The sequence below is a fragment of the Erythrolamprus reginae genome, chromosome 1 (assembly GCF_031021105.1).
Source record: "Erythrolamprus reginae isolate rEryReg1 chromosome 1, rEryReg1.hap1, whole genome shotgun sequence".
Taxonomy (NCBI): domain Eukaryota; kingdom Metazoa; phylum Chordata; class Lepidosauria; order Squamata; family Dipsadidae; genus Erythrolamprus; species Erythrolamprus reginae.
Genome location: NC_091950.1, coordinates 318232817 through 318245992, shown reverse-complemented (window position 1 = coordinate 318245992; position 13176 = coordinate 318232817). Strand labels below are relative to the sequence as shown.

Below are 13176 nucleotides of genomic sequence, written 5' to 3'. Positions count from 1 at the left end.
AAATTAAGTTCGTAAGTAGAGGTACCACTGCATCATGTATATAAATATTGTTATATTTTGTATAGCACAAATACGTACTTGACAAAATAAATAAATAAAAATAAATAAATAAAATTTAACTGGCCAGGACTTCTGTTTTTTCCCATCTCTATACTTGTATACTCTTGTAAACATTACAAAATAAAACAATAAGCGGACTTAATTGATTAATTAATTTTAAAAAATCACATTTTGTTCTCTATCACCCCCAGCCACCTACTTCATGTGTAGTAAATTGTTCCTTGACTTCCTCAACATCATCAGATATGACTTCCTGCTCTTGGAAGGCATCTTCTGCAGCCAGCAGCCAAGTGAGAACTTCCTCCAGAGCTATCTGGTAGCTGTCCAAGTCCATATCCACTTCAGTCAAGGTGCTGGATGCTTCTGCCTTTAGAACTGCACAATCAACCTCAGACGTTGCACGCTGCAAGTAGAAAAACCATACTGAAGGCCCCTTTTCACAAAATTATTTTCCAATGTTCCAATATTTTCCAATATGAACATTTTCAATGTTCCTCCATATCAGAACAGCTTACTGTAACAGTAATAATATATAAATACAAAAACAATTTGATGATAGATTAAAGCATCATGCTATTTATATCTTTTTTTGGGGGAAGCATGTTTTTGTAATATGGCAGAGCCTTCTCTGTGGGGGGCCCAGCCCTCTGGAATCAGTTTCCCCCAGAGATTCGCACTGCCCTCATCCTCCTTCCCTTTCATAAAAATCTGAAAACCCATTTATGCCTCCATGCTTGGGGTCATGAGACCCCAGCCTCTGGCCATTGAATATGTAGGATGTTTGCAGTGTATTTGAATGAATTATTTTTAAATATTTAACTTTGTACAATATTTTAAACTAATTATTTATGTTAATTAGATTTAGATGTATTTTATATACTGCATTATGTTTTTTTTGTTGATATGCTGTGAGCCACCCCAAGTCCACGGAGAGGAGCGGCATACAAGTCCAATTAATAAATATGATACACTTATGGGACCATAATGTAACCACATATAAAACAGCTTGTTTGGTGAGGGAGGGGGGAATTTCAGAAGGTAACTAGAGCTAACTCTAGCAGAATTAACTAGAAACCAAATAGATAGGTCCTATTGTTATGACCATCCATGGGGATTCTCAGTCATCCAGGTGCTTTATTCCAGAGGCAACTTAATTTTCTTTGTTTTTCACTTCTCATCCAAGAAGCTTCTGCGGTTCAGAACTGAACTTCCAGAAACATCTTCAAGGGGGAAAACAAACAAACCCAGTTGCTTCTTGAAAAAAGCCTATTGGGGGACATATTATCATTGTTGTCTGACAGTATACATATCTATCTATTTCAAGCAGCTGTGAGCCACTCTGATCATTGCATGATTCACCTTGTACCTGCTTACAGATAAAGATTTAAAGCCACAAAACCAACAATTAAATCAGTGAGGACTTGCACTGAAGAGGCAAGGTTAAAGCTACAGGCTTGCTTTGACTGCACAGACTGGAATATTTTTGAAGATACCTATACAGACCTGGATGAAGTCACGGATACTGTAACATCATATGTCAGCTTCTGTGAAGCCCTATGTGTACCAACCAGGAACTTGCGAATATACAGTAACAATAAACTTTGATTCACAGCTTAACTTAAGTAGCTATGTCATTCCAAAGAGGAAGCCTACAGAAAAAGTGATAAGATGCTATACAGTAGTCCCTCACCTATCGCTGGTGTTATGTTCCAGACCCGGCCGCGATAGGTGAAATCCGCGATGGGGAATTTATCCCCATTTAAAGTATGATAGTACTTATTTAAGTATTTATATTGTAATTGTTTGGTAAGTTTTCATTGTTTTAAGTGTTTATAAGCCCTTCCCACACAGTATTTATTTTAGATACAGTATTTAAATACAGTATTTACAATTTTAGATATTTTTTATTTTTTGAAAAACCTGCCGATCGAGTTTGGCGGGCTGTTTAAATCTGCCGATCGACTTCCTCAGAAACCCGCGATGAAGCGCGGTATAGCGAGGGACTACTGTATAATCAGGCCAGAAATATATTAGCAAGGGAGATTAGAGCAGCAAAAAGAAACTACTCTGAAAAGCTAAGGAATCAGTTCTCAACAAATGAACCAGCAAACATGAGGAAAACTCTTTAAAACATCACTGGTTACAGCAAACCTCCTTCCCAAGCTAAAGGAAATTCTTGTGTCTAGTTATCTTGGTGTGAGGTGCTCTATAGCGATGCTTTGAGGGTCGGAGTTGAAACAGTTTATGTCCAGGATGTGAGAGGTCAATAAATATTTTCACAGCCCTCTTTTGTGCAGTATACAGGGGCTCCAAGGAAGGCAGGTTGGCAGCAATCGGGTTTTTTTACAATTCTGATTATCCTCTGAAATCTGTGTCGGTCTTGTTGGGTTGCAAAATCAAACCAGACAGTTATAGAAGTGCAGATGACAAACTCAATGATTCCTCTGTAGAACTGTATCAGCAGCTCGTTGGACAGTTTGAGCTTGCTGAGTTGGCGCTATAGATCACTGCACACCAAGACAACTAGACACAAGAACAGTTTCTATCACCCATCTCCTCCCATTTATGACTTTATGGATAGTTGTTGCTTGTATCCTTACAATTTATATTAATATTGGTTGTTTTCTGATTGCTTATTTGTACCTTATGACAATCATTAAGTGTTGGTCTTCATGATTCTTAACAAATGTACCTTTTTTTATTTACACTGGGAGCATATGCACAAAATATAAATTCCTTGTGTGTCCAATCACACTTGGCCAATAAAGAATTCTATTCTATTATTACTATTTCTAATTGGTGTTTTTTTTAAGTTTTGAACCTTGTTAATTGCCCAAAGTATCTAAAGTTGCAAGAAGAATTGTCAAACAATAAACAAAGAAGTTAACTCTATATGTTTTGGAATTTCCAGATCTCCATGTTAATTCTGTACATCCACCTAAAGGAAGGTGGGCATTCTAAGTTTAGCACAAAAAAAAGGATACATTCTATTTATGAGAGTTCACAATCTCCGAGTCTTCGGAGAGGGGCGGCATACAAATCCAAATAATAAATAAATAAATAAATAAATAAATAAAGTTGTTTGGGGAACTTTACGTTCATTTTCAGGGTTCTAATCATATTCCTTTCATAATTTCTTACATTATTGCAAATAAACTTACATTGTAAAAGTACTAATTCAAGAAATAAACCTTCACTTGTAAAGTGGGTTTGCCACGGTCAGTCCTAAAATTGGGACTCCATTTCCAATTTAGGAAGTTACTTATGTTGGCACCTGTTTTGTATATATATAGTGAAATTACTAGCAAAGTCCAGGGGAACCTCAACTGCTGCTAAAGTAATACATAGTGGAGTAAATTTATCAGAATAATTGGCAAAACAATAATTGGCAAAAGAATTCACATACAGTCACTAGAAAAAGAAAAAGTCACACATAAATATAAAAAATATTTAAAAAGCAATAGAAACATATCTTTATCTGGATAGATCATTTCTTATTTCAGTCTAAGAGACTATTTATAAACACTCATAGGAACGGAAGTGGCAACTGCTCTCACAAATCCATGGAGAAATCCTTTATTTTAAATAAAACCCTATCTGTATTTAAAAGCAAATACAACTTGGTTTTCAAAAACTATTGGTGAGAAAGACTATTTAAGAGTCACTCATAAGAGCAATATAGGTCACTATAAAAATTGATATCACAGCTCAATATGAGTACTACACTATGTAGAGACTTCATCTGTAAAAAATATTCAATCTATTTCAAGTATGAATGTCTATCATAAGTCAAGTTTCCGGATGCTTAAGCATGATATGTAACTGCAAACCTGTTATCAGCTAGGATCTCTGACAGGTGCCTGGCAAAAATCCCTTCACATATTTCAAGCACATTAAATAGTACACACACAATGTTTTTCAACCAGTCTAACAAGAAACAAGATGTTAGCAGGTGGCAGTAGAAACTTTGCTTATAATTTATTTGTCATTGGGAAAACAAGTAAATGATAAATATACTTCCAAGAATGTCATTAACTTATGTTTGTTATTTACAACATATCAGTGTTATTTAGTATTACAATTAAATAGGCCTTGTTGGCCCCGTTTCAATCTCAAAATTAATGTTTTAAAAATAATGGAGTTATTTAGACCTCCAAAGTTCTTTGAACTACATTAAAAATCTGAATCATTTCATCCTCTGTTTGCTCCTTAATAATTATGGAGTCAAACAACTGTGAGTATTTTATTCTGCTTTGCCTTTTCAAATTTTTTAATTTATACATTAAAGTTTTACATTAAAAGTATATGGAATGAATCTGATTAGCTCCTTTTAAATTGAATTGGAATATCAAATGCAAAAATGTCCAAGCTAACTGGCTTAATTTCTAACCCTAGCAACTTCTCAAAACAAAGTAGAAAAAAATTATTTAGTAACATTTGTGTACATCAACAATTTACTGTTTCTTTGTGTGTATAATTACATAATTTCCAATGCACTTATTTTTTAAGAAAATATCATATTTTTTGGAGTATAAGACATACCTTTTCCTCCTCTGAAAGAGACTGCAAATTTGGGTGTGTTTTATAATCCAAATTCAGCCCTAATGAGGTGCCAACAATCTTCCCAGCCTGCAGTATTTTTTTCATTGCTACTCCAGATAAGTTTTTCCCCCAGCCCTAAGTCTTTGCAGGCTTGTTTTCATTACTACTCCCTCTGAAAAAGGTTTTTTCAGCCCTAATGAGACGCTAATGATCTTCCCAGCTTGCAGGATTTTTTTATTGCTATTCCCTCTGAAGATTTTTTTTCAGCCCTAACTAGGGGATAAAATAATGTGCTGAAGCTGACCAGACTAAGGATGCTAGCCAGATGAACACCTTGTAGGTAGATTTTTTTCTCCAATTTTCCTGCCCCAAAACTAAGATGCATCTTATACTCTGGTGTGTCTTATACGTCTAAAAATACAGTATATGGTTGCACTGTATTGCAAATACCACAGCAAAATGCCCGGACAGTATTTTTATCATTCAAAATTTCTTATTTGTAATAAAAAGATATGAGTGTATCGGACTCTGCTTATTATGTATTATAAACTGTTCATTTCATCACAATATACAGGTAAATACATTGTTACCAGGAAGGAAGGTTCAAGTAGTTGATCATTTAGTATGCACTAAGTTGTGTTTCTCTGTCTTAAAAACTTTTAAGATGTGAAGTCTTCAACTACAGCCTGAGGACATCTAGAAATTGAAGTCCACACATCTTAAAAGTTACAGTAAGAAGCACAGCACTAAGTCAATCCAAAGATTTAACACCTTTTATTTCTCTATTTGTAATAGGAAACAGTCATAAAATCACTTCACAAAAGTTTGGTGTCATCTAATTTTAGCTATTGCAAAGGCAAAGTGGATTTTGGAAATTGCAAAACGTGTCCTCAGGTGGCCCACGCCTATTATATACAGGGAACAGCTAGCAAAATTGCAATACTCTCAAATGTAGAAGATCATGGTGATGGAAAGCTAAATGCATTTTTTTTCCCTTAAAAAGGGAGAAAAGAAGTTAGTGAAAAGAACGGCACAAAACAAAACACTGCAACAAAGAGAAGATTACAAGTAGCCACATTTCAGATACAGAAAAGCGGTCTGAGAGAATTAAAATAACCCATTTACTGTGACAACTAAAGAAAGTCACAACAATCAAGACTGGAAGTAAGAAGATGAACTAATGCTGAAAAAAAATCAAAATTTTAGAGTGGAATGCAAATGTACTATAATAATATGAGAGGAAAAAAGGTAAACAGCAGCTTTGTTGCAGTAAAGACAAAGTGATGTTTAAAAACCTGAGCAAGGTGAAGAAAACAAAACATTTTGAAGAAATCTAATGAGGTAGAGGGGAATAACAAACACTAACAAAAGGAAAAAATTAAGGAAATAATTAAGTGCAAAAGGAAGTCATTGATTTGTTATCTGGGGGGGGGCGGAATCGATGAGATCTTAGTACTAAATCTGTAAAAGCTTTATATCAAGTATGATATACTGACTGCACACCATGTAACAAGAACAAACAAGAAATAACACAAAAACTGGGTGGGTGGGGATTGCAAAACATGCAACACTGGAGTGAAGCCACTTAGCATGATCTTGTTCCCATATTGAGATAAATACTTTGTATACTTTGGGAGATATGCAGACCAAAATATCTGCAAGACACTAAGGTGGGGAAGATCTGAAGTGGATTAATGTAAACAGCAACCCTGTTGTTCATGGACAGACTGCAGCTAAGTCCTTTTGTGTGGCATATTGGACGGCTAGCAAATATGTAAAAGGGTAATTAAGGATGGTATCACTGAGGAAACCATAGAAAGAAGCACCAAAATACAGTGATACCTAGTCTTACAAATGCCTTGTCATACAAACTTTTCGAGATACAAATCCGGGGTTTAAGATTTTTTTGCTCTTCTTACAAATTATTTTCACCTTACAAACCCACCGCCGCCGCTGGGATGCCCCACCTCCAGACTTCCGTTGCCAGTGAAGCACCCATTTTTGCGCTGCTGGGATTCCCCTGAGGCTCCCCTCTATGGGAAACCCCACCTCCGGACTTCCGTGTTTTTGTGATGCTGCAAGGGAAGGCCAGCAGCGCAAAAACGGGCGCTTCGCTAGCAAGGGAAGTCTGGAGGTGGGGTTTTCCAGCGAGGAGAGCCTCAGTGAAATCCCAGAATCGCAACAACACAGAGGTCCGGAGGTGGGGTTGAGGACTTCGGTGTTTTTGCGATAATGTGATTTCACTGATGCTCCCTTCGCTGGGAAACCCCACCTCCGGACTTCTGTTGCCAGCGAAGCACTCGGTTTTGCGATGCTGGGATTCCCCTGTTGCCATTCCCCTGCAGCATCGCAAAAACATGGAAGTCCGGAGGTGGGGTTTCCCATGGAGGGGAGCCTCAGGGGAATCCCAGCAGTGCAAAAATGGGCGTTTCGGCTGGCAAAAGGGGTGAATTTTGGGCTTCCACGCATTAATCGCTTTTCCATTGATTCCTATGGGAAACATTGTTTCATCTTACAAACTTTTCACCTTAAGAACCTCGTCCCGGAACCAATTAAGTTTGTAAGACAAGGTATCACTGTACTAAGAAGTGAGAAATTATTACTGAAACGTGTTATACAATAAATGCCCAAACAATAGAGAAAATGAATACTTGTAACTCTGCTGCAAAAATATCATTGAGGGGAAAAAAATCAGAGACGCTCTGTAAAACTGTGAAAAGAATATCAGAATCTGTTTATAAGATCTAAGAAGCAGCAAAGACCAGGATGGAATATGCTTGAAAGCATTAAGATGAAAAATGAAGCGATTATGCAGCATTTAAGATTCAAACAAGAAGGTGCTTTGGAGCTCAAAGAGACAGCATGCTCTCACACTCCTTAAAGTAACTCTCCCCACGCCTTCTCATTGCTCCGTTGTCTCAAGAAAAGATGGATTCGAACAACTGGCGACAGATGTTTTGTGCATCCTGCCTGCTTCTAAGCACATTTGTGGCTTATAATCCAAAGCTCTGTTCAACTCCAGAGAAAATAAAGTAGTAAAATGGGTAAAGATAAAGGGGGAAAGAAAAATATGCGTAGGTGGACCAAGAGAAAGAACAGAACAGGAAGTCAGAAAGCCTGAATGTACAGGGAGAACGGAGAGAGTAAGCAATTTTCAAGAAGGGCTAATCAAGAGGAAGAGAAAATATATTCTCACTGGAAGAAAAAGATAAATACCAACCTGCTGTAGATTTGATTTGATTTGATTTGATTTGATTTGATTCATATGCCGCCATTCTCCGAAGACTCGGGGCGGCTCACAACAATAACAACAATGTAATAAATCTAATACATTAAAAGAAGTCTAAAACCCATTATTTAAAAACCATACAACACACTCATACCATACATAAATAATATAACCCAGGGGCTCAGCTTCCCCATGCCTGATGACATAGGTAGGTCTTTAATAGCTTAGGAAAGGCAAGAAGGGTAGGGGCAGTTCTAATTTCCGGGGGGAGTTGGTTTCAGAGGGCCGGGGCCGCCACAGAGAAGGCTCTTCCCCTGGGGCCTGCCAGACGGCATTGTTTTGTCAACAGGACCCGGAGAAGGCCAACTCTTTGGGACCTAACTGGTCGCTGGGATTCATGTGGCAGAAGGTAGTTCCGAAGGTATTCTGGTCCGATGCCATGAAGGGTTTTATAGGTCATTACCAACACTTTGAATTGTGACCGAAAACTAATCGGCAACCAGTGCAGACCGCGGAGTTTTGACGAAACGTGGGCAGATCTAGGAAGATAGCTCTTGCAGCTGCATTCTGCATGATCTGAAGTTTCCGAACACTTTTCAAAGGTAGCCCCATGTAGAGAGTGTTGCAATAGTCGAACCTCGAGGGGATGAGGGTGTGAGTGACTGTGAGCAGTGACTCCCTGTCCAAATAGGGCCGCAACTGGTGCACCAGGTAAAACTGGGAAAACGCCCCCCTCGCCACAGCTGAAAGATGGTGCTCTAATGTTAGCTGTGGATCGAGGAGGACGCCCAAGTTGCGGACCCTCTCCGAGGGGGTCAATAACTCCCCCCTCAGGGTAATGGATGGACAGATGGAATTGTCCTTGGGAAGCAAAACCCACAGCCACTCCAGTTTGAGTTATTGTAAGTTAATGATAAACAAAGACAAGAAGGAAACAATGTGTGCCTTCAGTACCGCATGCTACTTCTGCTGACTGCCAGCTGCTAGCAGTTCAATTCTGACTGGCTCAAGGTTGACTCAGCCTTCCTTCCTTCTGAAGTCAATATAATGAGGACCCAGATTGTTGGGAGCAATATGTTGACTCTGTAAACTGCTTAGAAAGGGCTGTAAAACATTGTGAAGCAGCACATAAGTCTACATGTTGTTGCTGTTTCAGAACCCTAATGAGTCAATAGCAGTAAGGATGTAATTATAAGGGATTGGTTTCTCAACCATGGCAACCTTAAGATGAGTGGACTTCAACTCATAGATTCCTAGGTATTCGGGGAACTGAAATCCATGTCTTATCGCTACCATGGTTGTGAGCTAATATTAATGTATATATGATCTCACACACACACACACACACACACACACATTTACAGTATTTAGTATGTTCTGTATATTTTACCCACTCTTTATTTTTTTCAATGTTCATTCATGATTGTAAAATACTGGTAGGCTGTACAGGGAAAATTTGTTTTGAGGCACGGATTTTTAAAACTAATTAAATACAGTACTGTGAAAGAAAAAATAGAGTCCTCAATATGCACCACCTGTATATCTTCTTCTTCACATTCCTTTTTATATTTCCTTGGAAGAGTCTCTACTTCTCGAATATCTTCCAAAGTAACTTGCTGAGGAAGGACCTCAAATAAAGATGTCAAATACATAATAATGGATTTCTTATCAGGAAGCTGTACAGCAACATCTGAAAACAGAGCATATAAATGGGATACTTATTTGAGGGCTATGCAAGGTTTCCAGGCTAAAGTTACAACAGAGCCGTTAAACTACACTCATTATCTTCAAGTGCATATCCTCAAAATAGCTATCCCTCACAAATCCCAATAATTCAGCAAAACAAGTACAAAACCTGAACCACTAAACTGAAAACCAGCACTTCTCTATTATCATGTGTTTACCATCAGAACTATCAGATGGATTTAAATCAATTTTTTAAAAGCACAACATGTGTGAGTACAGGATAAGCAAACTCTCTATTAATGCTGAAACACCTACAACAAGAGCAGACTAACCTATTTTATGCCTTGGACCTGGGCCCAATTTCATTTATTTTGAAACTTTTTTGACCACTGTGGAACCAAAATAATTTGACTAGCAATGTGGCATATCACTATAATTTCCAATCTTTTCCATTTTCCAATCTTTTCCATTTCCAATTTCCATTTTCGCTAATGATTGGTATATTAAGAGAGATTAAGGCATAAAACACGAATGTGATTATTTTGCCTCATTTTGTGGGGAAAAATGCTATTTTTTTATTTATGTTATAAATGCAGAAGACTAGTCAATATAAGAACTATGTGTCCATGCAGTTGCTAGCAGTTAATTTTGTTCTGATGTTCCTTAACTAATTAACCATTTAAAAATAATTAAAACTAAGAAAGAATCACTTTTCTACTTAAATTCAGCTGTATAAACTTGTGAGTGTTCTTAAAATCACCCAATTGTGCTGCAAAACTGCATAACACCACAGGTAAGGGGTCCCTTATTTCTTGTCTAGAGCAACACTGCCCCCTTTCATCTTTAATATTCTCTAACTTTAACAGAAAGAAATTATATAGCAGTTATACAGTATTATCATATTTATACCTTCAGGGTCTAGCAATTTTTCTATTCCCAAGTAATTTTTAGCTACATTGAAGGCATGTTCTAATCTTTCATGTTGACTCATTTTGGTGACTTTATCCCACTTGAAGAGCTCAGATCTAAAAAAAAAATAGAAGAAAAATAAATGAATTTTTAAAAAACCAAAAAAGCATAATTCATTTTATACTATAAAACAAAACACATGTATACATTACATATAACAATAAATTCAAATAAATAGCTTATGAAGACATTAAATTCTATACAATCACTGATATTTTGTGGGAAGAAATATAATGGAAAATTACATAATCATTCCCTGGAAATGTAGGCACCAAATTATATTTACAAGGTTTGAGGTCCATGAATCCACATACCGTCAAAACGACTAATTTTCTTTATTCAAATACAGTAATACCTCGTCTTACGAAACCCTCTTCATACGAACTTTTCATGATACAAACCCGGTGCTTAAGATTTTTTTGCCTCTTCTTCCGAACTATTTTCACCTTACGAACCCGAGCCGCCACTGCTGAGATGCCCCGCCTCCAGACTTCCATTGTCAGCCGAAGCGCGAGGATTCCCCTGAGGTTCTCCTCGCTGGGAAACCCCACCTCCAGACTTCCGTTGTCAGCCGAAGCGCGAGGATTCCCCTGAGGCTCCCCTCGCTGGGAAACCCCACTTCTGGTAATCCCTTCATTTTTGCCGGCGCTGCTTTGAATCCCAGCGAGGGGAGCCTCAGGGGAATCCCAGTGCTTCGGCTAGCAACGGAAGTCCGGAGGGGGGAATTCCCAGTGGCGCAATGCAAAAGGGGTGACTTTTGGGATGGGGTTGAATGCATTATTTGCTTTTACATTGATTCCTATGGGGAAAATTGCTTCGCCTTACGAAGTTTTCATCTTACGAACCTGGTCACAGAATGAATTAAGTTCGTAAAACGAGGTATCACTGTAGATGTTGTGGGACTGCAGTTAGCACATCATTACTGTTGTAGTCTGCCAGCTACCTGCAGAGCTGGCAGCAAAGTAAGACAGCGAGAAGGCTGGGGAGGAACATGGGCCAGGCCTGGAGTCTGGAGAAGGCTCAATGCCTGAGTCAGGGATCCAACCCAGGCCACCTAGGAGGCCTGTCCCAACTCTAGACCCTCCAGAAGCTGACATGAGCAAGGCAGAGGAACAGGGGGAGCCTGTTCTCAATGTGCATATACGCAGAGTTGCCAGAAGGCAAGAACAGTTACAGAGGAGGACTACTCAGGAGTACAGCTTGGAGATAATTGGTCCCTCCCATAGACTATATAAATGGAGCACACTGAAGTGCTTTTCGCAAGAAGCAACTTAGTTCAACTTGTATTATTTCAGTTCAGACTCCATGATTCTGTTTGGCCTTGCCAAGTTGCTCGCTATTTAGTTTTGGCAGAATAAAGACAAAGGTTTGTGTGCTTATTTACCTTTCCCCAAAAGACTGTTGTCAGAGTTGTTATCATTGTTTGGGATTTATTATGGCTGGGAATGATATTATTTCCCAGGCTGGATCACTGACATTAAAATAAAAAGAGGTTTTTGGGACACTGTTTGTGCTGTATTATTTGATTGGGAAGCCTAGGTCAGAACAATTACATGATCAGATATTCAAAGAAAAAATATGTATTATATCTCTCCATGTAGAACTAGAAAGACAGGTATTTGTACTTCATGTTTTCCATGTTTGTTCTTAAAAAGAATGACAGGAAATTATGATTATTGTCTTCTTACACAAATTAGAAACTACTCCATTAAAATATGCTCTGCTTTCTTTCTATCTAACCTGTGCCAAATTGCTTTAAAATAATTTCAAGGTTTATTTATTGAAAACTAAGCTCAGGTTTTCTACTCTGAAACAAAATGCTACACTGGTAACTTTCCTTCTATCATCCCTAGAAACTGTTTTGTTAAACTTGTCCAATTTGAAGCAAAATACCCTTTCCCCTTCAGTATGATAATATTAGAGATGCTGGCAAGCAGCCACCTACCTATGCCTGTGGATCAGTGCATTGAAGGCAAGCCCATCTGTCCAGCTGGTGGTGAAATTCAAAACATTAACTTCATTATATGACTTTGTGGATTGCCGCACCCAGCTCAACAGGATCTTTTCACTATTGGTTTGCTGTAATTCTGACATTATATCTTTCATTACATCTTTAACCTTAAAAGATCAATAAAAAAGAATTAGAAGGACTAAAAAAAACCACATTGTCTCAGTCTTAGCATTCAAACAACACTGCAAAGCATTACATATACCGTATTTTTCAGAGTATAAGATGCAACAGAATATAAGACGCACCTAGATTTTAGAGGTGGAAAACAAGGAAAAAGTATTCTGAATCAAATGGTATAGTAATACATTATTTAATAAAATACCAATGTAGCAGAATACTTTTTACAATCATGTAAACTTTTTACAAACTTCAAACTTAACAGATTTAAAACTTGTGGACTTCAACTCCCAGAATTCCTTCTCCACTCATGCTAGCTCAGGAATGAAAGTTAAAGTCCACAAGTCTTAAACTTGCCAGCTTTAAGACTAGTGGACTTCAACTCCCAGAATTCCTCCTCCAGTCATGCTAGATGGGGTAAATAGAAAGCAAAATGCCCCCGTTTTTTAAAAAATGGGCCAATTTTTGCCCATTTTTTCATCAAAATGGGTGCATTTTTGCCTTCCCCAAGTCCCCAGGAGCTCTCTACAGGTTTTCCAGACCCTTTGCCCACCCCATTTGT

At 38.0% G+C, this 13176-nt stretch overlaps 1 protein-coding gene across 1 annotated transcript in view; it reads right to left on the bottom strand.

Moving 5' to 3' along the window:
* UTRN (utrophin) overlaps nt 1-13176 on the bottom strand; it is a 463318-nt gene that overhangs the window by 377445 nt on the left and 72697 nt on the right. Inside the window, 4 exon segments of the mRNA XM_070733661.1 lie at nt 260-463; nt 9367-9521; nt 10427-10542; nt 12432-12604. Coding sequence (XP_070589762.1) covers nt 260-463; nt 9367-9521; nt 10427-10542; nt 12432-12604 — 648 coding nt within the window.